Source organism: Triturus cristatus, chromosome 11 (assembly GCF_964204655.1).
Source record: "Triturus cristatus chromosome 11, aTriCri1.1, whole genome shotgun sequence".
In the NCBI taxonomy this organism is placed as follows: Eukaryota; Metazoa; Chordata; class Amphibia; order Caudata; family Salamandridae; genus Triturus; species Triturus cristatus.
In genome coordinates, this window is record NC_140594.1 from 740,676,980 (window position 1) to 740,704,745 (window position 27,766).

At 48.1% G+C, this 27,766-nt stretch overlaps 1 protein-coding gene across 1 annotated transcript in view; it reads left to right on the top strand.

Moving 5' to 3' along the window:
- Positions 1-27,766, top strand: part of CUL3 (cullin 3) — a 611,025-nt gene that overhangs the window by 564,841 nt on the left and 18,418 nt on the right. Inside the window, exon 15 of the mRNA XM_085634401.1 lies at positions 662-807. Coding sequence (XP_085490527.1) covers positions 662-807 — 146 coding nt within the window. The remainder of the gene's footprint in view (positions 1-661; positions 808-27,766) is intronic.

The window sequence follows — 27,766 nt, forward strand, 5'->3', positions numbered from 1 at the left end:
AACGCAGGCACTGAGGGCCAGAAGTGAGAGATTTGTGAGGAGAGGGAGATACTTGAACATAACATGCAGGGGAAATTAGGCGATTGTTTAGTTGACCAACATTCAGTCCTGTGAGGACTGCCAGATATGTTCTTTGTTCCTGATATCGTGTTTAGATTTGGGGTACAGGGGCAGTTGGGATCACTGTCCTTTTAGGAATTATATGTAGCCATTCGGCAGATGGGGTATAGCTGAAACACTCATCCTATTGCAGTGGTATCGTTAAAGTTTGTACGTGCTATGGATTGGGTAGATATTGCATGCTTTTTTAAATCCTGTTTCCTTAAATTCTGGAGGGCCCAGCTGCATTGTTTCTACAGGGACTTCCGAGACTTAACGTGCCATTGAAAATTTAAAGCTCTTTAGACCCTCCGATATTGGACTCCACTGAGTTGGGAAGTGTGACTCGCTATGTGGGGCGTCGGAGAGTATAAGGGTGCAATAAAGATAACAAGTTAGACCGCAGTAGATGATAGCAAAGGACAGCTGTCTATTTTATCTCAAAAGTGAAGAGAAGGCGTTGATGCAGTTGAGGTAGTTAAATGTTTGATTTTTGTGATGCCATGTTAAAAATATTTCATAAAATTCTCTTGACACTTTCATGTATTTCTTCCTTTTTTAGTTGCTGCCAAACAAGGGGAATCCGATCCAGAAAGAAAAGAAACTCGTCAGAAAGTAGATGATGACAGAAAACATGAAATTGAAGCTGCTATTGTTCGGATAATGAAATCAAGAAAGAAAATGCAGCACAATGTTCTAGTAGCTGAGGTAATAGCCGTAGATGTTTCACCAGATGTATTTGCACGTGTTTGTTTTATAATTGAAACATATGGCCAGGTGATTGGAGAAAATGCAGCTTGGATAACAAGTTGAGTGGATCTTGATCACTAGAATGATCTTTCAACACTTTTTTTGTTGCAGATTCCTCTATAAATCTCTACTCTTGTCTCTCAAAAAGTAAATGAAATTAGTCAGAATTTTATGTTTTAAACATGTTTTCTTGTAGATCACATCCTGTGCATTAACAGGTCATTTAGTGTTAGATCCTGACTATTACAATTTGCTTACAATAAGATTTGTTTGCTTTGAGAATGACTCATTATCACTCAGACTAAACCCACAATGCACCAGCACAGAGATTCCACCTTACATAATTTTTATCCTACCATTGGGTTCAGAGCTGAAGTTGTATGCTTAGTCTTCAAATATGTGAAACGACTGGCAAGAAGGTTTTATGTGCTCCTGGACAAAAAATTGATGCACTGAATAACTCCAATGACAACTGTTGGATACTGCGTACTCTTCTTCCAGGTCGTACGAGAATGACTCCTTGTGAGTGGGGTTTTTAAAATATCCCATTTCAAAATTGTCATTGATGTGATATGAAGTTGATGCAATCCTAGTGGCATCGGATTTGTGATCTGTGCCTTCCTCGAGATCAAGACAAAAAAGCTGATTGCATTTTAAGCATAAACACACTGTCCATAACAGGGTTGTTTGAAGGTGGAATTACTCCACCGCTATGGATTCAAAAGATCAAGATAACATTGTTTCCGGAGGCTTATCGAGGGCATTAATGCTGATGAGTACTTGTGCAGTCTTACTGTGGTACCCAACCTGAAGGTTGTACAGCGATCCTTGGAAGTCCAGGAGTCTGACCAAGAAATTGTATTACAGTTGAAAGAAAACTGCAGATGTACTGACACTCCACCTCCATTTTCCAAACAGGCACAAAGTGGTTTGCTTGGAGCGCATGCCTTGAACAAAGGGAACCTAGCAGACACACCGTGAGTCTCCGCTCCAGCCACATGAGGGTATTCAAATGACTGCTTCCATACAGAGGTCAGACCTGAAATACAAATTTGACACTGAAGGAAGATCAACCTTGGAAAGGCCATTGCAGAAGGCTTGTCCTGAGCAGGTGCTGGTTCAGAATCAATACAGCATTGACACCTAAATCGCCATTATCAAAAAGAATCCGAGCATGCAATGGAGGATGTCTCACTGCTCACAAGAAGTTCTACTTAATTGGATGTCATTTTTCGCCCTAAGTAGGATGGGTATGCCCAGACGAGGGTCCTGTGCTCACCGTGCCACCAGTCAAGCTATCCTGGCTGATGAGTGGTTATACCCTGAAACTGGCCCTAGGATGCTTGTTTACAGTCCATCGAGGGGCCTGGCTGTTCGGGCTGGCCTGTTCCCATCGGGAGCAGGGTCAAAACTGATTTGCAAAGTGTCAGGATACGAGCTGGAATGGGGTGGTGAGCAAAAATACAATCAATTTAGGCGCAGATCTTAGTACTGAGGTGAGTGTTTGGAGTTTTTCAGCATTCGTCCATCATTTGTTCTTTTTGCATTTTTCAGATCAACACCACCATCATTTTATGTTGTCACATATTGCTACATATCTTTTGGGTTCCTCTCTGATGTATAGCAATTCCTATTGGATTTAACATTTGATGGGACACATTTATTTGGCCACATGGTGACAAAACAATGGAGAAAATGAAAAAGGACTTGAGTACTGCCTAGCTCATAGGTGCCATTCAGCAGCCTTGTTCGTTCCAAAAAACGCCAATGTGAAACAATGGCTGTAAAACTGTTTTCTCATTGCGTTTGATCCTTTCAAGCAGCAGATCAGAAGCTAGTCCTATAAAATCAACCCTTTCAGACGGGAGGTTTGCAAAGACATGCTTCAGGCATTTGCAGGACCTCTGGGCCTCAGGGAACCTCTGGCCCTCATGAAGCTTGTTGTACATCCAAACGTGACTACTGCTTTCCCTGGCCATGTACAAGCTGGTGAAGGAAGACTGAAAGATTACCCTCAGAAATTCGACTGTGCTTGTTCCACATGCCAAAAACTGTACTCCTGCTTCGCCATTTGTGCCAAAAGCACCTGTCTATAACCACTGCATCACAGAATGTTGTGATGGATACTCCTAACCACAGATTGCTCACCTTTTTAATTCCCTCCCAGGAGCCAGAGTCAATCCAGAAGCTTCTTCCCAGCAATTGCTCCTGCACCCCTAAAGGTGATACCATCAGATTATGGTGGTTTCATCTTGCCTTCAGTAGAGACCGCACAAAGACGTACAGTAGTGCCACACCTTTGTGTTGACTTTATTTACTTTTTTACCACACCCCCCAACAAAAATCCAGAGCTGATTTCCCACACTTTTAAGGTTTACAAAATTATTTTATTTTCCCCAAAACACCACAGGCTAGGGGTGTCTCCTTGAATACAGTCTTCAAGCAGTGCCTTACCTGCAGGAAGCAGTAAAGTCTGTTGCTGGTGTCTGGGATCCAAGTCGAATTCAAATTCTTGCAATGATTGTTTTCTGATCCAAAGTCGAATCAGTAGGTGAAGCTTTAGTCGCCAATCGGAAGAAGCGAGGCCCACCGTGCTACAGGATTTGGGCCTGTTCCCTCTCCATGCCACAGGACAGTTCCTACTTCAAGTCCCAATCCTGATCCAAGTTACTTGATGAAGTTGTTGGGCATGATGAATTCTTACACAGAATTGGTGCAGGAACTACCAACCTATTTTATAATATCAAACACTCCTATTCGAAGTTTGCAACCGCATAATAGGTTTTTCATGTATGTCATTCAATTTAGGCTTCGGTAAATTTGAATAACTCCTAAATTGAGATTGCAACTTGAAAGGGATGTGTTGTTAGGTGTCCCTTCAAAATACCTAATAAGTATGAGATGGATCCATGTTTAGCAACTAAACTCCATCGCAAAACATTGAAAAGGTACTAACTTCCCAGTCCGTGTGGTAACCCATTTACAAAAGGGAAGGGTCTCCTTAGGACACCTTCCCCTTTGGGAATGTGAAAAGAAGTTTGTTGAGGTGTAGGCAATGGTCCAGGGACCCACTGCCAGCTCTTAAACCTTTCAGAAAAAAAAGATTCTTTTTTTTACGCATCTCAGTTTCCTTTAAGAAAAATGGGCAGCATTTTTTTATTTTATTTATTTAAAGTTTAATTTATAGGGAATCCAGAACCTGGTGGTTCGCTTACCTTAGTAGGCCACAACCCCTATGATGGCCACCAATGGGAGTGAGTTATAATTGCAATTAGCAGCCTATTTCATAACTATACCTGAGGTACGTTGCATTACTACCCACTTCAAATAAAAATTTTAGAAATTGATATATTAGTACTTATGTCTGATCATAATATTTTTTACTGGTCACAAATTTAAAATAAACAAATCCAAACAGATTAATTGAAAAGCATGTATTATGTTCTGAAGTAGTGAGGGGCGCACATCCTCCACTCCTAGGTAAAATCGTACAAGAGATACGGAACTGGGCTTTCAAACGGCAAATACTTCTCCTAGCAGAGCGCATTGCATTCACAGACCAGGACTTTGCAGACTTGCTCAGCAGACGCAATAAAGAGAGACTCATTCTTTTAACGGTGAGGCACATTAGCTAAATATTTGTTTGTAGTAGCTCAAATAAAAAAGCCATCACTTCAGATCCAGGTTTTCACATCTCCAATTCCAGGTGAATACTGTTTGGAGAAACTTGGATATTTACATGCTATTTGTTTCTTCTCCTGTGGATTCCTTCAGTGGTAGGTGTTCTGCATCAAGTGCCAATTACCTTCATCATAGTTGCTATAACATTGGTTACGCTAGTATGACATTCCTAGTTGCTCAAGTCCACTCTGCCACACTGGGCACACAGACTGTGCCCACATTTGTTGACATGCAAAGCTGTCAAATCCATCACCCCAGTTCATCCATCCAATTTAGTGATTTGGCTCTTCAAGTCTTATATTTGAGTGTCTAAACAACATCCAAGTGCATGACAATTCCTAAGCACAGCAACCCACTAAAGGAGCTTACTGTATAACCAAATAGAAACATTTTGGGCCATGTGTATCATTCAAAAATGCAAACGCCGAAATTCACAGAATTTCGGCGTTTGCGATCACAATTTAGCTAAGTGAGATGTATTACGGTAACACTGCCTCGCAAAATAAGGAATCGCAACATTTGCGATTCCTTATTTTGCAATTGCATTTAAGGAATCGCAAATTTTGCGATTCCTTAAATGCAATGTAATAGGCACAGAAAAAGTGCAATTTGGGCTTAAGGAATTGCAAGTTACCACCTACTTCAAGTTGGTGGTAATTTGCGATTTCTCTGAAAAATTCACTTTTTTGCATTTTTCAAAGTGCCATGTGACACACATACATGCCCTCAGGGCATGTATGTCTGCCACATGTGCACACATTCACATTTCAGGGATGCAACAGGGTGTCCTTTTGACAACCTGTCAGCCTTGAAATTGCATTCTCAATTTGCGATTCTCTAATTGAGAATCGCAAATTGAGAATGTCTTCCCATTCATTCCTATGGGCCTCTAGGCTCATGGGAATGAATGGGGGAGGTATTCCTTAATTGCGAATCGCAATTTGCAATTCAGGAATATGTAGGATTCGCAAAATTATTTGCAAATCCTACATAAATAGCGTTTTGCGATTCTCAAATAGCGATTCGCAAAAAATCGCTATTTGAGAATCGCAAAACCAAACTTTCATACATATGGCCCTATGTTCATTCCACTGACTGAGCTTCTCTACAGCCTCTTACTGCATCACCATCACACACAGTGTGATATCTTTTCGCTTAAATGAAGCACGTCTTGTGTACGCTTGTAATCTGATGGAGACTGTTAGTTGTAGATTCCTTACCTTAGAATTTCCCCCAGGCGTCAGTCTGGATTCGTAGATTTTTCCCCTGAGCGTCGTTAGGTTGAGTCGGTCGGCTCCACATCCATCTTCGGCACCTACATAGACGATGCCCATGCGTGCTGACGTCAGTTCTTTCTTGGTGACAGCCTAAGTGCAGATCCGGAGAGGGCTACCCCTTAGCTGTTTTTTGCTAGTCTTTTTTGACTTTTGTCTACTTATTTTTTGAGTCTTCAAACTCCTGATACGTCTCGGGATGTCCTAACGTCAGACTGGCTTCAAGCCTTGCGGCTCCGGTCATCGGATGATGTCTGTGACTGATCCACACCTCGTATGACTTTGGTGTCTGGAGCGCGACCATGACCCGAAGTTGTGCTACGAGTCCTGGGCCATGAACTTGAAGGCATTGCGGGAGCAGTCCTGAAAAAGCCGCTGAAAACCCGGCGCTCGGCTCCACGTCACTCCCGTTCTCGTTCGAGGGCCAGGTCTCGAACTGTCGCGAAGCCCACAATCCTCACACTCCTAAGTCGCCAGGGAGATCTTCGGGTAAGCCCGGGAAGAACAAGAAGAAGTAAAAGAAACACAAGCGTTCTTTGACTTCTCCCGGTCAGTCAGCCGGAGCGATGCAGGATCCCGAGCATAATTGCTCGAAGGCTCAGTATCCGGCGCCTACTTCTGACACAGCTTTGCTCCTCCCTGCCTTTCCAGGAGCTGGAGCATCTCCTGCCCAAATCTAGAAGTTTTATGAGGCCTTGTGCCTCATCTTTGGGCAGCCAGGCTCTGCCAGTGTGCTTTTGGGCCCCGCGGAGTCAGTCAGGGGTCCCGGCGGTTCTCGTGGTTCCAGGCTTGGATCCTGATCACTGGTCGATCTTACTATACCTTCCCCGATGTCAATCCTGATGACGCTCCCAGCTTCGACTGTGTCCCCTGTCGGCACCATCCTCATCCCCAAAGTGAACAGCGAGCCGGACGAACGTTGACTTCTGACGTTGGAAGGGACTTCCGTCCTGGTGTGGTGAGGAAGAGGACTGGGAGGGGGCGCTATCCGTTTAACTGACCAGCTTTAGGAACCAACTGACCAGCTTGAGGAACTGGACTGGCAAATGGACATGGGTGTTGCCAGTGGTCTGGACCTGTCCTCTGACACTGGCTTTCTCTCTCTCCCCTTACCGCAGCTACGGAGGAAGGAGATTGCTATGCTGTTTTGGTGAGGAGGGCAGCCGAGGTCCTCTGCCTCAAGCTCCCTACAGTGTCAGTAAGGAATAACCTCCTGACAGAGGTGCTTTAGCCTGCAGCTTCCTCTTCTGAAACCCTTTTGCCGTTTAATGAAGCCCTCGCGGACATCCTTCTGGGCACTTGGTCTAAGCCCAGCACAGGGGCTCCTGTGGATAGGACTAATACCCCCGCACCTGCCCTTCTCCGGGCAACACAGCCTTTCTGACCCAACCCCCTCCCCCTGATACCAAGCCTCTTGATCAAAAGGCGCATTCCCTTTTGTTCCCCAAGATAAGGAATCCAAGAAGTTGGACCACCTTGGGCAGATTTTCTCTTCCTCCAGCTTTACATTGTGGTCGGTGAATACTGTATGCCTCTTTGGCGAAGACTCCCATACTATCAGGGATACGGTCGTGCAGATGCTGACTCAGGGCCCTGAGGAGGCCCGGCCAGTTCTCTCTCAAGCAGTTACAGACGGGCGAGACACAGCCAAATTCACCATAAGATGTCAACTGGATACCACCGACCGGGCAGAACGATTGCCACGTCAGTAGCTGTTAGACACTATGCCTGGTTGAGGACTTGTGGCTAATCGGGGGATGTCCAGTCTTCTTTGATGGACGTGTCCTTTGATGGCCCTCGCCTTTTTGGTGGCAAGGCAAACTCAGCACTAGAGTGCTTCAAGGATTCTCGAGCTTCCGCCAGATCCTTGGGCCTCACGGCTACTGCTCGTCCATCTCAGTCTGCCTTTCGCCCCTTTCGTGGTTATGGAAGGGACGCCCAACCACACCCTGTCCAGCCTAGCCAGAGTCACGCAAGCTGTCCAGCTTCTGCGTGGCAGCGGACGTGAGACCCTGCGTACTCATGTGTCAGGGAGCCAGCGAGCAGGCCCGTCCTCCATTTTTTCCCCCCCCATGCCACTGCCTCCAAACCTTACTAGTCTGACATTCCAGGCCATTCACCAGCCAGTCGGAGGCAGGGTCCACCATCACCTCCTCTACTGGCAATCATGTCGGACAGGTGGGTCTGCAAATAGTCCAAAGGGGCTACTCCCTCCCCTTCGAGATTACCCCTCCCTCCATGCCACCTTCTTATGATCACATGTTGGAGGATCATTTGGCACTTCTCCACCAGAACGTATCGGCCCTCTTGGCCAAGGGAGCTATAGAGAGGGTCCCTGTGCCAGAAGTAGGTTGTGGTTGCTATTCCCCCTACGTTCTGATACTCAGGAAGGACATAGGCCTGCGTCCTATCCTAGACCTCTGGGCCCTCAACTTCTTCAGCCGGAAGGATGAAGAACAAGTTTTGTCTGCACTCGACCCAGGAGACTGGATGGTGGCATTGGACTTGTAGGATGCCTTTTTCATATCCCCATCCTGCCAGTCCCCAAAGTTACCTTCAGTTCACAGTGGGCCACAAGCATTTTCAGTTCATCATGCTCTCTTTTGGCCTTACCAGTGCCCCTCGGGTGTTCACAAAAGTGATGGCGATGGTCACAGTTCATCTGCGCAGATCAGGGGTTCCAGTCTTTCCCCATCTCGACGACTGGCTGTTGAAGGCGGGCCCGCCCCAGGCTGTTTTCTCCCACCTCCAGACTACGGCGGACCTCCTGCATGCGTTGGGGTTTACTGTCCACGTGCTGAAGTCACACTTGACTCCCTCTCAGACACTCCCTTTCATCGGGCGGTTCTTGACACAGTGCAGGTTCGGGCCCATCCTCCCGCGTAGCGAGTCCGGGTTATGATACCGATATTTCAGCCTCTATCCCAGATTTTGGTGAGAAGTACTCTGAGGTTGCTGGGCCTCCTGCATTCTGCTGATGGATCATGCCAGATGGCATGTGTGGCCTCTGCAGTGGGACCTGAAGTTCCAGTGGGTGCAGCAGCAGGGTAAGATTTCGGACTACGTCCAGATCTCAGCAGAAGGAACTGCGCACCAACTGTAGTGGTGGCTAACGAACCAAGATTGGGGCAGAGGCAGATTCCTCTCCCTGCCCCAACCAGATCTAACGGTGGTGACAGATGTGTCACTTCTGGGATGGAGCAGCCACCTGGGAGAGGTGGAGATCAGAGGCTTCTGGTCTCTGGCGAAGTCCAGTCTCCATATCAATCTTTTTCTAGCTCTGGGCGATCCAACTGGCAATGAAAGCATTCTTTCACACACTCAAGGGGAAAGTGGTGCAGGTGCTCAGCGACAATACGACCGCCATGTTGTACTGCAAAAACCAGGGCGCAGGTTTGTCCTTTGCATTAAAATATGCTATGCTTTGGCGAACAAGGACCCTCCTGTGGGGTTGCATGTTCATTCTGCCAGAGCAATGGCGGCAACCGACGCATTAGCACATGGAGTCACAGCCCTTCAATCAATCAGGGGTTTGTAAAGCGCGCTAGGGAGGGGGGTGAGGGGCGGCTCCGGGTCAGTCGAAGAGCTAAGTCTTGAGGTCCCTTCTGAATGCGTGCAGGGTAGGAGAGCGTTTGATGTTAACAGGGAGCTTGTTCCAGGTCTTGGCTGCGATGTAGGAGAAGGCTCTCCCATTCTGTTTCTGCGGATGCGGGGGACCTCCGCCAGGGTGTGGTCGGTGGAGGAGAGGTTCCTCTTGGGTACGTGGAAAGATACTCTCTCGTTGAGGTATTTGGGTCCGCTGTTGTATAGGGATTTGTAGGCGTGGGTGAGTCCTTGACATTTGTCCACATGGGCAGCCTTGCACACGTTTACAAGACACTACTACCTATTAAACCCAGTCTGAAGGGACTGTGTACTTTTCCCGTTCGGTCGTCCAGGACCTATCAGCAGCCTTCAACACAAGATTCGCACCAACTAGCCACCAGACTCCACGATGCCTGCATCTGAGGAAAGGCCGTAGACTGGATGCGCTCATTCCTCACAGGCAGAACACAGAGAATACGACTCCCGCCCTTCCTCTCAGAACCGACAGAGACCAGATGCGGAGTACCCCAAGGATACTCCCCCAGCCTCTTCAACGTCTACATGGCCCCCCCTTGCAACCATGGTGAGAAACCACGGGCTCAACATCGTCTCCTACGCTGATGATACCCAGCTCATCCTCTCCCTCACCAAGGAACCCAACATCACCAGTCATAACTTCCAAGAAGGGATGAAAGCCATCGCAACCTGGAGGAAGAACAGCTGCCTGAAGCTCAACTCCGAGAAAATAGAAGTCCTCATCCTCAGCTCCACACCCTCTGCATGGAACAACACCTGGTGGCCCCTCACCCTTTGAAACCCACCCACCCCAACAGACAATGCACGTAACCTTGGCATCATACATGGCTCATCACTCACTATGAACCGCAAGATCAACGTCTGTTCCTCAGCATGCTTCATTTGAATGTTTTACTCCGTAAAACATTCAAATGGATACCCTCCGATTCCTGAAAAACGGTCACTCATGCCCTCTTCACCAGCAGACTGGACTACGGCAACGGAATCCACTAAAAACTCCTCCGCAAACTCCAGCCCGTCCAGAACGCCGCAACCAGACTAATCCTCAACATCCCAAGGCACCACCACATCACCCAAATCCTCCGCGATCTCCACTGGCTCCCCGTCGGAAGAAAAATATCTTTTAAGCTTCTCACGTACGTCTACAAGACCCTCCACAGCATCTGACCCCAATACTTCAACAAATGTCTCTCCTTCCATGCCCACAAGAGAAACCTCAGCCGCCCTCTCCCTAGCCACCGTCCCACGCTTCTACAGAAACAGAGCAGGTGGCAGATCTTTCTCCTACCTTGCAGCCAAGTCCTGGAACAACCTCCCCTCCTCCTCCGGCAAAGCCCAACACTTTGCAAATTCAGAAAAGACCTCAAGACCTGGTTCTTCGAATGACCCCAACGTAGCTGCACCCCCCGCCCCCCCCCCCCCCCCCCCACCCTCCTGCACCTGGAGACCCTAACGGGTGAGTGTTGCGCTCTACAAACTCCTGATTGATTGGTATGATCTTGGTTCGCAGACCCTCCTCCTGGGATGGTATTACTGGGGTATCTATTCTAAGGTAAGTAATCTATAACTAACAGTCTCTAACAGATGAATAAGTTACTTACCTTCGATAACGATGTATCTGGCAGACACATGTTAGTTGTAGATTCCTTACCGCCCCACCCAACCTCCTCGCTCTGCAAAGTGATTTGTAGGGATAGAGACTCCCTTACGCACCAGTTTTGCTCTGCGCTTCTGGCATGGAAACTCGTGTTAAGAACTGACAGCGCTCATTGGCGGCATCTATGTAGGTCCCGCAATGTCATCCCGGCGCCCACAACGCCGCCGACGGACACATAGCCCACCGATGCCACATAACAAAGCGCAGGGGTACTGCTGAAGAAAAAGTCTCCAAATCCAGACTGTATCCTGGGGGAAAGTCTAAGGTAAGGAATCTAGAACTAACATATGTCTCTACCAGATGCATCATTACCAAAGGTAAGTAACTTCTTCCTATAGAGCACTTGTCAGCAGTGGTGGGCTTCCTACAAAATAAACCATGTCTCTTTGGAAAATTCTTGTCATCAGAGCCTTCATGGAAGGTTTGACAATAGCTGTTCCACCTAGGTCGACTGGTGTTTCCACTTAGGATTTCAACATTGTACTGACAAAACTCCATACTCTATCTGTTTGTGCACATGCACAAAGACAAGGTGGTCTTATGGACACATGGTGGTGATCTCGAGGCAGAAGGTCGGACCCGCAGTAAGGTGAACACCAGTTTTAATATTATTTTAAATATTTTTATCCGTAGTTTGGGCTGCACGCTTATAGCCTTCCCTGAGCAGGGGGGTTTCTTTTCTTACCGTGTGTGCTGCAGGACTCACGGGGCATTTTCTCAACAGGACCTTTGGCTTTCTGGTCCACCGCGGGCTCACCCGTTTGTGCGGAGAAAGCCAAAGGCTGAAACCTTACTACCGCTCGCAAATCCACCCCCGCCGCCATTTCGACAAGTGCTGGGTCACCATCTTCTCTCAGTTGGGAGCATCATACCACTTTCACTCCAGGAGATGCTGTTTGGTCAACAAAAGGTACATTTCAAACCTCTGCCTTGTCCCCTGAAGGGCTATGCAAAGGTGTCAACTCCTTCAGAAACGCATTACTGTTTATCAGTCTCATTTGAAAGAACTTTTCACTTGTGAAAGTAGACGAGTAGGCAGTGAAAAACCCACTTCTGGCTATTCTTAAGAAAATTAGAGAAGCTGAGCTGGTCAGTCATTTCATATAATTCAATGGTATATATAAAGTTAAATTAAAACAAGCATTGGCAAAGCTAATAGGTCTCGCCTATGCAAGAGATATTGTCTTTGTGAATGTGTTTTAGCCATGTTGTCTCCAATGCACTACCCTATATTGCACCCTATACCTCTCTCAATATATCTGCCGCCACTCTGATTCATCCCAAACCTCATTCTACTACTATGATCTCCAAGATAACCCTTTCAAGACTCTTCCCTTCTCTATCCCTCCTTGGATCCCCCAAAGCTCATTTTAGTGCTATGATCTCACAAACAACGCATATAAATTCTTCCCTCACTGTGAGAAGTTGGCCTGGCATATGCTGTCCTCTCGTTATAGGGGACACCTTGCACCAGTCCAATTCGACTCTTATGGTGATAGGTTAAAGACAACCTTTAAAGAAAGCTATCCTAGTGGTAGCTGTGGAGAGCAGCCTTCAGGCTAAGTCTTGAAGGAGTGTTAAGCTTATTGTTTTACCATAGATAACCTCTTGAATGACCAAATGAGAGTAGTCCACACAGGTGTATATATATATATATAAATATATGTATTTATTCTAGACAGAATCCCACAAGTCTCTTTATGAGGCTAGAGGTAAAGTTGCAATTCAAACAAGCATTTATAGATACAATAAATAGCACTGGAATCACAGGGCCCCAGGGGGGGACCAAACCATATATTAAAAAAGTGGTATAAGAACCACGACAATTCTACAGACAATGCCTAGGGCATTTAGGATCGCTGGCCCCTTGAGAATCCACCCCAGGTAATGAGGAAGGGGACCCACGGGAGGCGCGTGCAGTGGTAATAGCTGCTATCGGGATCTCTAATAAAGCCTATGGAGAATGTCGCGGTTTGATTTTAAAAGATTAAAGACACTTCTAGCAGGAGTTCAAAGTTAAGAGCTTAGAGTTAAGCTTTTGAGGAGCCCACTACCACAAGAGTACCGAGGTACCACTGTTACCTGCCCCAGGGAAGCCGGGTGCATAGGTCGTTTTCGATGTCGGGTCACGGGCTGATTTTCAATGGGAAAATGTACAAAACTGCTGCGAGCCAAAAGCGTCGATGTCGTGAAGAATGAAGTTGTAGATCTTGAAGAGAAGAACCTGAAAGCAGAGGGGACAGAGTTTGGGTCACGGCACAGTGACCAGGGAGCTCAAGGGAAAGAGCCCTTCAATGTCGGGTGCTTCAAGTGGAAAAGGTGTAGCTTGGTTCTGCAGCCACGGGCTCTGGGAGGCTTCAAGGAAGGCCAGCTTCTGGAGGGCGACAGTCCCACGAAGGATGAGGGTCGCTGCATTGTTAGTGTCCGGATTGGATCCACTAAGCCTTGGCAACCGCAACCCACGCAAGATGAACAAATCCGCTACTGGTGCAGACCCACGAGGTCTGAGCGAGGTCTCCTTCGAGGAGACTGTAGAGCAGGCCTGGAGCAACCAGGGGAAATCTTAAAAGTAAAGATTGACCTCCGCTAGGGCCCACCAGTCGAAAGACAAGGGACCGCGAGAGGCAGCAATTTGGAGTGCGTAAAAGGGAGCCCACGGGCCACCGGAGTGGGCTAGGGCGCTGATCTTTGGCACAGTTGCTGCTGAGAGGTTGGCTCAATATTGGGCCAAAGCACAACTTCCCCACTGGTCGGGGTCGTGTGCTGTGCAAGAGGTGGCTGGTGTCCTGGGGTATTGGGGATCTCGGCATCCACGCAGTCCACGGTGCTCAGACTTGCTGTGCACACTCACTGGCCTCTGGGATGCTTAGGAAACCCACCTCAAGGTCGAGAGGAGTCGTCGATGTCCGAAGGAGCAGCGAAGTTCCAACCGGGTCACTTGCAGTGTTTCAGGTGCCTGCCAAGCAGGGGGGTAACTCCTTTACCCCAAGGTAGATTTCTTCAGTCAGCTGGGCAGCAGCTCGACGAAGGTCAAGTCTGTGAAGTCCAAGATTAATCTGAGGCTCTGGGGACACAGTATTCACCTTTATCCCAGAGATTAGGGGAGGGTCCAGATCAGAGCCCACCAATGAGAGGTGAGGCGGGAAAGGGTGGCTACACCCTCTCCCCTTTGTGTGTTTCCCGCCTGGGCAAGGGGCAGGATGCCCCTGCACCGGTTCCAGGTGGTGTATGCAGAATGTAGGCGCTGTAGCAGCCTACGTGCAACTCTGAAAGGCATCCTATGGTGCACCCACCCAGTTCCAATCCACATAGCATGTCTGGGGAGGTGCTGGCACCTCCCTGCAACGGGATCCCTATTGTCCAGCTGGCGAGGCTGGGGTTTTGCCCAGCAACAGGCAGCCAGAGTCGTGTGGGTGGCGGGTAGCATCCATTTTGTTCTGCATGTGCACTTTTAAATTGGTGTCTAAATTCTGCCGCTTTTCCCATATCGCCCCTCTAGCAGGGGGGAATCGTGCCCTCATGCCCATGGCTGGACTGGGGGTATGATTCCTACATGTTTGGCACAAAACAAGATCTGGTTCTGTGCAGCCACTCAAGTTATCACGCTATCGCGATTTACTTATAATGCGGTTAAGAGTATATGGTATGGCTCCACTACAAACAACCTCGCACTAGTTTTAGTGAAGGCTGCAGAGGGGCCCTACTCAGGTAGGGGTCCCCCCTCACACATACCTCAGCACCCTGCCTTGTAGGATTACCAAGGCCTGCTATAGGGGTGACCTATGAGAGTATGTGTTGTAAATAGGTGGGATACAGGGTACCAATATCCCTGTAAGGGGTGCAAGCACCACCTTACCCAGACTAAAGTAGTGGTCTGGTGGTGTCAGTTTGTATGGCTGTCCCAGGGTGGCACAATAAGTGCTGCAGCCCTGGTAGGCCTCTGAGGGACCCATGCCCTGGGTACCTAGGGTACCATCTACAAGGGGCTGATAGGGTATCTTCAGTATCCAATTGGTTCGTACCTAGGGACTCACATCAGTTTAGAGAGGAAGCAGATAGGCTGGGGTCCTGGATAGCAGGGCCACAGCCTGGCTAGAGTCATAAAACAGTCAAAACATCAGCAAAATGTTGGGGGCAACTATGCAGTCGATGCCACTCTCCTAAACTCACCTATCCCTCCTTTGACTCATCCCAAAACTCATTTTACTACTATGATCACCCTAATCAATTACTAGAGATTCTTCCCTCCCCATCTCTCCTTATACTCACCCCAAACCTCATCTTACTACTATGATCTCCCAATAAACACTTTCTAGACTCTTCCCTTGTCACCATTTTTTCTCGTTCCAATCCAACTAACAGGCTCACATGTCTACCGCTCAAATTTCACTATACTAGTCCACCACTAATCTTTTTTGGGTTCCGGAGTAGCATGCTACTTGTCAAAAAGTGCTTTGATGCCATGTCAGGGGTAGTAAGCCCAATATAAATACAATTACAATACAATACTGAGGTCAGTGGTCTAGTGTACCGCACCTCAGATATAAAAATAGATGCAGACCCGTGCACGCAGCGGACGTGCCGCTTGCGCACCAAAGGCAAGCCTGTCTGCGCCTGTAAGCACCTGGATAGCACAAGGAGTTCTTCTTTATAGTGCGTAACACAAGATCCATCATGAAACATATATATGAGTTTGCGGACTTAATGGTTCAACACAAACCTGATATGATATTTCTAAAAGAGCACAGGGCGGACAATCAATCTGACCCAGATTTCAAAACTGCATTCTTAACTGGCTATCATATTGAAAGTTTCGATCGAGTAGACAAAGGGGAGGGGAATTGCAATTCCTGTGTCCTAATTGAATCAAAGCAAACTTTCAGCCTATTTTCCACTTTGTGTGAGGCACTGTGTTTCAATTTGAAACTGAATAACACATATGCGTTTCACGGATTATTGATATTTCGACCACCAGGCTTTAGAGGAAGGTTTATCTAAAAGATCCATGACTTTATGGACTCGTGTGCTGAATATCCTAGATTCACGATAATGGCAGAGTTTCAATTTTTATTTAGAACTTATAAATAACCAGGATTCAATTCACCTGGTTGACAATCTTAAGTGCTTTGATCTTAAGCAGTTAATGGAGGAACCTACTCGCATAGCAAGCCATACATTGGATGGATTATTTACAAATAATGAAAATCTAAGAATGAATAAGGTCCTACTCATAGTTTGTTCGGACCACAGGGCCATCTTTGTCCCTTGTAAGGTTCCCCCTAATAGTGGCCATGGCACAGATACACGTAGATCCTTTAAGATGCCATCCTGGAAAAAGCTTAATTTGGTTGAGTTGAGGAATAGTCTTTCGAACTCAAACCCTCTTTTACACCAAAGTGGGGAGTTTGCAGCATCCAGCTACACACATTGGCTAGATTCAGCTATCCTTACGCAGATGCCTGACAAATAAATGAAGTTTTTCAGAAAAAAACCTTCATCCCCCTGGTTCACTCAAGAACTAAAAACCCTCCAAATGAAATGTAGATCCCAAGATCGTTGGTGGAGAAAGGAGTACTGCCAACAGGAAAAGACTAAATAGAAAGAATTAGCGTCCGAATAAAAGGATCTAATCAAAGACGCAAAGTCCAAACAATTTGCGGAAAAAATTGGCTCTGCAAAAATCTCCACTAGTGAATTATTTGAAATAGTCAAGTCCTTGTGAAACTGGATCATTAATAACACTTTCAGCCCTGATCAATCTTTTTGTGATAAGGTGGCAGAATTCTTCCAGCCTAAAGTTATCTTTATTTTTCAAGATTTTAATGTTACTCAGATGACAGGGGATCTAGGAGGGGCCTTAACCCTGACAGAAGAACAGGGCCCATTAAATAGCCACAAGTGCCCAGACAGTTACAAATTTGGAAGGTTCATCCCTTTAACCGAAGAAAAGCTGATCAACCTTAGTCTATTAAGTCCTGAGCTCCTTCAGACCTTTGCCCTCCACAGGTCTTCAGTGCAATCTCTAGCTCAGTTGCAGGTCCACTCACAGAACTATTAAATACAATACTGACAGTTGGGCAGTTCCCGAGGATATGGAAGATGGCCTCCATCCTGCCTCTGATGAAAAAGCCTTTGCTGGACCCTAAAGATGCATAGAATTATAGGCCGATATCTCGCCTCCCTTGTCCCGCAAAGGTATTAGAAAAGGCAATGAATGAGGAAATCCTTGCCTTTTTAGATATGAACCAGCTTCTTGATCCCTCACAGTTAAGTTTCAAAGCCAACCACTGTACAGAATCTGCTCTGGTAGCTGCATCAGAAGATCTGAAGATGGTGATTGGTAAGGGTAGCATTGCCACATTGATTTTATTAGATATTTTTGCTGCCTTTGATATGGTCCATCATTCGATCCTCCTAAACAGGCTCCAGCAGCTGGGCTTTCAGAACTCTGCTCGGGCTTTGTTGAGCTTGTTTTTAGATGGCAGGCAACAGCGAGTAAAGATGGGTGATGTTAGTTCCACTTCTTTCTCTCTCCCCTGTGCGCTATATAACCCATTTTACTTGTGCTTACTTACATTCACTGTTTCTTTCAAAGATAGTTTCACCTTTTCACTTTATTAGACCATAAAACTTACAACATGATTTGTAAATCATTCAAGGAGTAGGTAGGACTAGCCCTTTTCGCAAAGCAATTTTCTTGTTTGCACCCCCACCTAGAAAAACCTTCAAATAGTTTGTAAACACATTCCATGCACATTAGAGGGGTAACTATGGCTTTCCATAGCAACATCCAGTTTATGGGTATTTGAAAGGCAGCACCACGGCAATGTGTGCACTCGTTTGCCAATCATTACTGTTCGTATTTATGCTAGAGAAGAAACACAGGTGCTTTAAACGGTTCTAAAGCCATTATTCATTGAAGCTGCCTCTGTCTGTCTTTTTGGGGACCTGGCTATGCTTTTAGGTCAGTGTAAAGTAAGTGTTTTACAACAACTGCAAACTACCTTTACCATGCAGTCAGACCACACAATGCCTTTACCTTGCTCCATTACCATGCAATACCTTTACCACGCTTTACTTTTACAACGCAATATTTTACCACGAATATGCATGTTCGCGCATATGAGCTGCAGATTACACACTTGTGCATAGATCGCCATCTGGTGTTGGGCCCGGATGTTTGCAGTTGTTTTTCCTCTTGGAAAGTCTTTGGAAGTCACGAGGTCGGTGACTCCTCCTTTGGATCGTATTGCGCATGGGCTTCTGCTCCATCCTCAGATTGTTTTTTTCCGCCATCAGGCTCGGATGTAATCTTCGCTCTCTGGTTCCGAACAGCTTCCAGTTCGACGATCGACGCGCAATCCTCACCCCAATTCGCGGTATTGTTTCAATCGCGATCTCCCCACTCGACTCGCCTTCTCATCGGCACAGACCTTCGGTTCCAGTCGTTGACGGCGGCCTTCGGGCCTACCCAAGCTTCGGTCCTGGCTAATGGAAAGGACTCCCTTTAAAAAGTGCCCTCGATGTGGGTCCAAATTCCCCCAAACCGATCTCCACGGAGTATGCAATCTCTGCCTCTCCCCTGAACACTAGGCTCGAGACTGTCCGGCGTGTATGTCCTTCCGGTCCAAGAAAACTATTCGGGACCGAAGAGCCAGAAGAACCATGGCACACTCTTTGGCGATTCCGGACGAAATCTTCGGGGAGGGCGTCGACGCTCCAGAACAACACCACACCGCCGAGGTACTCGTCAGCGCCTCCGAAGCCGACGACTCCGACGCCGGCACCGAAAAAGGCTTCGGTCGCGCCTTCGCCTCCGGGCCTAAGCAAGACCAAAGACATTGCTTCCCACGCCGCACCTTCGGGACGGTCAAGAAGCCAATTAGCCTTCTGGCGGCTCGGGCTCGAGCCAGCCCACCGTCGGTGCCGATAAACACCCTTCGGCACCGAAAAAGAAACCGGCCTCCATCTCGACACCGAGCCCCGCGCCGAAACACTCGAGTCGAAACCCAGCTCCTCGTTACCGACCCCATCTTCGGTACCGACAAAAGCACACAAGGCCACAGGCACCAACACTTCGAAGCCGAGAAATCCATCTCTGCGCCTACCAAACAATCTGAGCTTTCCAAGCATGGTTCCAAACAACGAACCAGCACAGATAAAGCTAAGAAACCAACGGCCCGACGCCTTCGGCGCCGACGGACCAACCAACCTCACCAGAACTCTTTACACCGGATCCCTTGCAAAAAACATGAACCAAGGATCCCAAAACTGGACATTTAATGCTCTCTATCAAAAAGAGACAGCTGGAGAAACCTGCTCCGCCTCCACCTCCAAAGAGGAAGGACTCTGCTACCTCCCCCTTCAGAATACCTTCCCCACCTCCGCCATCCCCTCCACCTTCCCCTCCTCCACCTCCACCTCATCATTCCCCGACCCCATCTCCGGATGATGATGATCAGGGGGATCCATATGATGACATAGGAGATGTGCCCCAAGATATACCTACAGGGGACCCCACTCCCACAGGATCCCCAGACCCATGGGACGATTATAATATCCCTGATATCCCTAACGTCCCAAAAGACGATCTTTACCCTTCCATACCTTCTACCCCAGAAGACTCATTGGGGTTCAACCATTTACTGCAAAGGGCGGCACATAATCACGGGGTAGATCTACATACCGACCCCGTGGAGAAGGATTTCCTCCTCGATACATTCGACACCACACATAGGACCACCTCCATATTGCCTATGCTCAAATGTGTTATAAAACATGCGCCGGAGGTCTTTAAGGACCCAGTCAGAGCCAGGGTCATTAACCCGCGCATTGAAAAGAAATATAAATCCGCCCCTACAGATCCCTCCTACATCAGAGGGCCAGCGCCACTAGATTCCCTGGTAGTATCCACAGCACGTAAAAGGGCCAACTCCCAGGCGTCAGGCGAAGCACCACCACCTGACAAAGAGTCTAAACTCTTGGACGCATCAGGCAAGCGTACTGCATCCCAAGCTGCCAATATATGGCGTATCGCCAATACACAAGCGCTACTAGCTAGGTATGACAGGGCCCATTATGATGAATTAGAAGCCATAATGCACCCTGATAAATACAAAGCCAGGGCCAACGAGCTAATTCAGGAGGGCAAAACCATTACTAATACCTCCATACGTTGTACCCTAGATGCAGCAGACACCGCCTCCAGGGCCATTAATACTAGTGTCCTCCTCCGTCGCCATGCCTGGCTAAGGATCTCAGGTTTTAAACCGAAGGTACAAGCCTCAATCCTCAACCATCCTTTGACCAGGAACATCTGTTTGGCCCGAAAGTGGATGAGGCCCTAGAGAAAATGAAAAAGCACACTGACACGGCAAAATCTATGGGTGCCTTACAATCACACCCTCCCAGACGCTCCTTGCGCCGCTCTTCCTTTCGGAGCACATACAGAGGCTACTCCTCAGACACCACTTCCACTTCATATAAATCCCCTACTCAGTCCACCTTTACAAGGGGTTACCAAAGAGGCGGCTACAGGGGCAACAATAACAAAGGCAGAGGCAAAACAAACACCGCCCGTTCTGCCACCGCGCCTACCCAATGACTTACCTCCACTCCCCCCAGACCATCCCACTCCGGTCGGGGGCACACTTTCCTTCCGGTCTGGGCCACCATCACCTCAGACAAATGGGTAACACAAATAATTCGGTCAGGCTACTGCCTAGAACTAGTATCTACCCCCCAAACATTCCACCCAGACAACGCCCAATGTCACAAGAACATCTAATACTCCTAAAGCAGGAGTCACAACCGCACCACGAGTATTCACCAAGTGCCTAGCAGTGGTGGCAGCACATCTGTGAAGACAACACATTCATGTCTTCCCATACCTAGACGACTGGCTGATAAAAGCCAGTTCATACAATCAGTGTGTAAAACACACGCATACCACTATCCAGCTACTTCACCAGCTAGGCTTCACGGTAAACCACGAAAAGTCCCATCTACAACCGTCCCACATAAAACAATACCTCGGTGCCACCATAGACACCTCAAAAGCGCTAGCCTACCCCAATCCTGCCAGGATTGCAAGCATTCAGGCTCTACGCGAAAAATTCATGGCACAGCACTCCCTTCCAGCTAGAGTGTTTATGCAACTAATAGGGATGATGGCCTCTTGCATATTCATAGTACCTCACGCAAGACTCCAGATGTGTCCTCTCCAAGAGTGCTTAGCACGCCAATGGAACCAGGCCCAAGGTCAATTAACAGATCTGGTGTTGGTAGACGGTCATACCCATCGCTCTCTGCCGTGGTGGACCACCACAAACCTTTCCAAAGGTCGACCGTTCCTGGACCCGGTTCCCCCAATAGTACTAACAGACACATCGCTCTCCGGCTGGGGAGCTCATCTATTACATCTCACCATGCAGGGCAAATGGACACTTCAACAGAAGTTACTCCATATCTACCATCTGGAGTTACTAGCAATCTTCTTAGCCCTAAAATCTTTTCAAACCCAGATTTCAGGCAAGGCAGTCCTAATCCGCACAGACAACATGACAGCCATGTATTATATTCAAAAACAAGGCAGCACACACTCTCCACAGCTCTCTCGACTAGCACAGAGCATATGGAGATGGGCCATACCCCAGAAAATCTTTCTCCTAGCTCAGCATGTCCCAGGAGTCCAAAACACTGTGGCGGATCTGCTAAGCAGACAGACACAACAAATCCATGAGTGGGAACTCCACCCGCAAGTTCTTCACCCGTACTTTCAGATGTGGGGGCAACCGCAGATAGACCTCTTCGCCACCCATGAAAACACCAAATGCCCAAGCTTCGCCGCCAGATACCCACACCCATTGTCCAAAGGAAATGCGATATGGATGAACTGGTCAGGCAGGTTTGCGTACGCTTTTCCGCCTCTCCCACTCATTCCACTAGTGGTGCGCAAACTATAACAACACTCCCTCACACTAATCCTAGTAGCTCTAACTTGGGCCAGACAGCCGTGGTACACCACACTGCTGGAACTATCTGTAGTACCGCACCAAAAACTAGACCTCTCTCCACGCCTCTTAAACCAGAACCATGGAGAGATCAGACACCCGGACCCAGCTCAGCTCAACCTTGCGATCTGGCTCCTGAAGTACTAGAATTCGGTTACCTAAATCTTCCCCCTGACTGTATGAACGTCATCAAAGAAGCTAGGCGTCCTACCACTAGAGCGTGCTACGCCGCCAAGTGGAAACATTGTGTTGTCTATTGTCACAACACCACCATCGATCCCCTAGATGTGTCCATTCAACACATCATAGGCTACTTACTCCACCTACAAAGGTGCAATCTAGCCTATACGTCCGTTCGACTGCACCTCGCAGCCATAGCAGCTTACCTACAAAACGGGCAACATCTATCACTCTTCAAAGTACCTGACATTAAAGCCTTCATGGAAGGCCTTAAAAGAATAATTCCCCCCAGAGTGCCACCCTCGCCTGTGTGGAACCTAAATATCGTTCTCACAAGACTAATGGGACCTCCCTTCGAACCACTACACAAATGTGAACTTCAATTCCTAACATGGAAAACTGCCTTTCTTGTAGCCATCACTTCCCTCCGAAGAGTCAGTGAGATACAAGCACTTACCATTCAAGAACCTTTTCTATAAATGCACCATAACAAGCTTGTTCTCCGTACCAACCCAAAATTCCTCCCCAAAGTTATTTCTCCCTTTCACCTAAACCAATCTGTAGAACTACCAGTATTCTTCTCGCAACCACAGACCGTTGCAGAACGAGCTCTTCACACACTAGATGTCAAAAGAGCCTTACTCTACTACATCGAGAGAACACAACCTTTCCGTAAGACCAAACAACTGTTTGTATCTTTCTCTCCACCACACAAGGGCAACCCCATCTCCAAAGCAGGGATAGCTAGGTGGATTGTCAAATGCATTCAAATTTGCTCCAACAAAGCAAAACGAACGCTATCTGTTCCCCCTAAAGCCCATTCTACACGTAAAATAGGGGCTTCAATGGCTTTTCTAGGAAACATCCCATTAGATGATATCTGCAAAGCAGCTACATGGTCAACACCGCACACTTTCACTAAACACTATTGTGTAGATGTGCAAACTAAGCAGCAAGCTAGTGTGGGCCAGGCTGTACTCAAAACACTATGTCAAACCACTGCAACAGATACGGGTGGTCGCCGCTAAGGATGGGTACTGCTATATAATCTATGCACAAGTGTGTAATCTGCAGCTCATATGCCTCGAACGGAATATGCTACTTACCAGTATGCATCTGTTCTTGGCATGTAGAGCTGCAGATCTACACACGCCCACCCGCCTCCCTGGCTGCCTGTATCTGTTCCAGTTCATCTTATTTAGATACCACACACATGGGTTTCTTCACTGTTATTACTACACTCCATCTTTCCCTGCTGGCGAAAAACAATCTGAGGATGGAGCAGAAGCCCATGCGCAATACGATCCAAAGGAGGAGTCACCGACCTCGTGACTTCCAAAGACTTTCCAAGAGGAAAAACAACTGCAAACATCCGGGCCCAGCACCAGATGGCGATCTATGCACAAGTGTGTAGATCTGCAGCTCTACATGCCAAGAACAGATGCATACTGGTAAGTAGCATATTCCTTACCACGCATGACTTCCAACGCAAAGTAAGTATATTTAAGGTAAGTGTGTGTGTGTGTGTGTGTGTGTGTGTGTATAATAATAAAATGTACTTGTTAGGGGTGGGTAGGGTTATTGGTTGATAAAGGTGTTTTCAGGATTTAGGGGTGCATGGCTTATAAAGTGGTAATGGTGTTTTTAGGATTTGCGATGGGTAAGTGTATAGGTGGTCAGGGTGTTTTTAGGGCCTTGGGGTGGGTAAGGGTATTGGGTGGTAAAAGGTATTTGAAAAAATAAGGTGTTTCCCTCCCAATAAAAAAAGGTGTAATAAATATTTATACATATGCTTACTGTGAGAAGTTGACCTGGCATATGCTGTCTCCTAGTTATAGGGGACACCTTGCACCAGTCCAATTCGACTCTTATTGATGATGGGTTTAAGACAACCTTTAAAGAAAGCTATCCTAGTGGTAGCTGTGGAGAGCAGCCTTCAGGCTAAGTCTTGAAGGAGTGTTAAGCTTACTGTTTTACCATAGATAACCTCTTGAATGACCAAATGAAAGCGTAGTCCACACAGGTATATATATAAAATATATGTATTTATTCTAAACAGAATCCCACAAGTCTCTTTATGAGGCTGAGGCAAAGTTACAATTCAAACAAGCATTGATAGATACAATAAATAGCACTGGAATCATAGGGCCCCAGGGGGGGACCAAACCATATATTAAAGTGGTATAAGAACCACGACAATTCTACAGATAATGCCTAGGGCATTTAGGATCGCTGGCCCCTTAAGAATCCACCCCAGGTTATGAGGAAGGGGACCCACGGGAGGCGCGTGCAGTGGAAATAGCTGCTGTCGGGATCTCTATTAAAGCCTATGGAGAATGTCGCGGTTTGATTTAAACAGATTAAAGTCACTTCTAGCAGGAGTACAAAGTTAAAACTTTAGAGTTAAGCTTTTGAGGAGCCCACTACCACGAGAGTACCGAGGTACCACTGTTACCTGCCCCAGGGAAGCCGGGTGCATAGGTCGTTTTCGATGTCGGGTCGCGGGCTGATTTTCAATGGAGAAATGTTCAAAAGTGCTGCTAGCCAAAAGCGTTGATGATGCCGTGAAGATTGAAGTTGTAGATCTTGTAGAGAAGAGCCTGAAAGCAGAGGGGACAGAGTCTGGGTCACGGCACAGTGACCAGGGAGCTCAAAGCAAAGAGCCCTTCAATGTCGGGTGCTTCAAGTGGAAAGAGGTGTAGCTGGGATCTGCAGCCATGGGCTCCGGGAGGCTTCAAGGAAGGCCAGCTTCAGGAGGGTGACTGTCCCACGTCGGATGAGGGTCGCTGCGGTGTTAGTGTCCGGATTGGATCCACTATGCCTTGGCAACCGCAACCCACGCAAGATGAACAAATCAGCTACTGGTGCAGACCCACGAGGTCTGTGAGAGGTCTCCTTTGGGGAGACTGTAGAGCAGGCCTGGAGCAACCAGGGGAACTCTTAGATGTCGAGATTGTCCTCCGCTCGGGTCCACAAGTTGAGAGACAAGGGACCGCGGAAGGCAGCAAAATGGAGTGCGTAAAAGGGAGCCCACGGGCCACCGGAGGGGGCTAGGGCGCTGATCTTTGGCACAGTTGCTGCTGAGAGGTTAGCTCAATAATGGGCCAAAGCACAACTTCCCCACTGGTCAGGGTCGTGTGCTATGCAAGAGGTGGCAGGTGTCCTGGGGTATTGGGAATCTCGGCACCCACGCGGTCCACGGTGCTCAGGTTTGCTGTGCACACTCACTGGCCTCTGGGATGCTTAGGAAACCCACCTCAAGGGTGCTGGAAGTCGACGAAGTTCGTGAGAGCAGCGAAGTTCCAACTGGGTCACTTGCAGTGTTTCAGGTGCCTGCCAAGCAGGGGGGTAACTCCTTTATCCCAAGGGAGATTTCTTCAGTCAGCTGGGCAGCAGCTCGTCGAAGGTCAAGTCTGTAAAGTCGAAGATTAATCTGAGGCTCTGGGGCCACGTTATTCACCTTTATCCACAAGATTAGGGGAGTGTCCAGATTAGTGTCCACCAATGAGAGGTGAGGCGGGAAAGGGTGGCTACACCCTCTCCCCTTTGTGTGTTTCCCGCCTGGGCGATGGGCAGGATGCCCCTGAACCGGTTCCAGGCGGTGTATGCAGAATGTAGGCGCTGTAGCTGCCTACGTGCAACTCTGAAAGGCATCTTTGGTGCACCCACCCTGTTCCAATCCACATATCCTGTCTGGGGAGATGCTAGCACCTCCCTGCCACAGCAGCCCTATTGTCCAGCTGGCGAGGCTGGGGTTTTCCCCAGCAACAGCCAGCCAGAGTCGTGTGGGTGGCGGGTAGTAGCCATTTTGTACTACATGTGCACTTTTAAATTGGTGTCCGAATTCTGCCGCTTTTCCCATATCGCCCCTCTAGCAGGGGGGAATCGTGCCCTCATGCCCATGGCTGGACTGGGGGTAGGATTCCTACATGTTTGACACCAAACACGATATGGTTCTGTGTAGCCATTCTCAAGTTATCACGCTATCGCGATAGACTTATAATGCGGTTAAGAGTATATGGTATGGCTACACTACAAACAACCCAGCAATGAGTTTAGGAGGGTTGCAGAGAGGCCCTACTCAGGTAGGGGTCCCCCCTCACACATACCTCAGCACCCTGCCCTGTAGGATTAGCAAGGCCTGCTATAGGGGTGACCTATGAGAGTATATGTGTTGTAATGGGGTGGGATATAGGGTACCTATATCCCTGTAAGGGGTGCTAGCACCACCTTACCCAGACTACAGTAGTGGTCTGGTGGTGTCAGTTTGTATGGCTGTCCCAGGGTGGCACAATAAGTGCTGCAGCCCTGGTAGGCCTACTGAGGGACCCATGCCCTGGGTACCTGGGGTACCATCTACAAGGGACTGTCAGGGCACCCTCAGCATCCAATTGGTTTGTACCTAGGGTACTCACATCGTTTAACAGAGGAAGCAGATAGGCTGGGGTCCTGGATAGCAGGGCCACAGCCTAGCTAAAGTCATAAAAACAGTCAAAACATCAGCAAAAAGTTGGGGGCAACTATGCAGTCGATGCCACTCTCCTACACTTACCTTCTAAATATTTGCGTTGAAAACCGCGGATCAAGATGGCTGCCAAGTAGGAGCTCTTTGCAACCATACCGGTTGATGTCCCCTGCTAACCCTACCATCCACCTTTCTGCCTACCGGCATCCCTATCTACTAGCCACCGGACCTCCAGGCTCGATGTTTGTCCACCTGCAAGGTCATTTTTCTCAACCCCTGACAAGCCCTCGTCTCTGCTGCATTGCCGCTTCCCTCCTCGGTCGAACGCTTGGCTTTTGGTGAGGACGCTCTACGACACCCCCATCGATGACAGTCTTGTTTCCATGGCTGAGACGATCGCGGGCATCCTGACGTTCCTCCCGCCTGCCACCACGCTAATCTCACGGAGGAGAAATGAGCCCTGTGCCATAACGGCAGCACACCGAGGACTCGCCCGTCTTGTCTGACCCAGTCATGTTGACACTCCACTGAAGCAGAGATGTCGGGAGGGGGCTCTCATATCACCGCTCAACCGGCAGAGCTTCTTACCTCCACGAAGCAGCAGAGCGGTGAGGAGAGAAGAGCCTTGTGCCTCCCTCGCAGCCTAAAAAACGGCAGTTCACCGGGGAATTAACCTTGACTGACCCTGGCATGGCAGCTGGCACCCGACTGATAGCAGTGATTTCTTGAGGGGGCTCTCATATCACCGCTCACCCGGCAGAGCTACTTCCCTCGATGCAGCAGCAGAGCGGCGAGGAGAGAAGAGCCGTGTGCCCTCCTCCACACAGCCTAAAAATCGGCAGCACACTGGTCTTCCGCCTGACTTGCCTGACCCCGGCATGGCTGCCAACACTCCACTGAAGCAGTGATGTCTTCCACAAAAGTCAGCATTAAACCTCTTGAGAACTCACAATGGTAAATACATATGTGGATTTTTAGCGCACAAAAGCAGCGCCATCCCTGTTCCACACAGCTGAGGCCCTTCCTG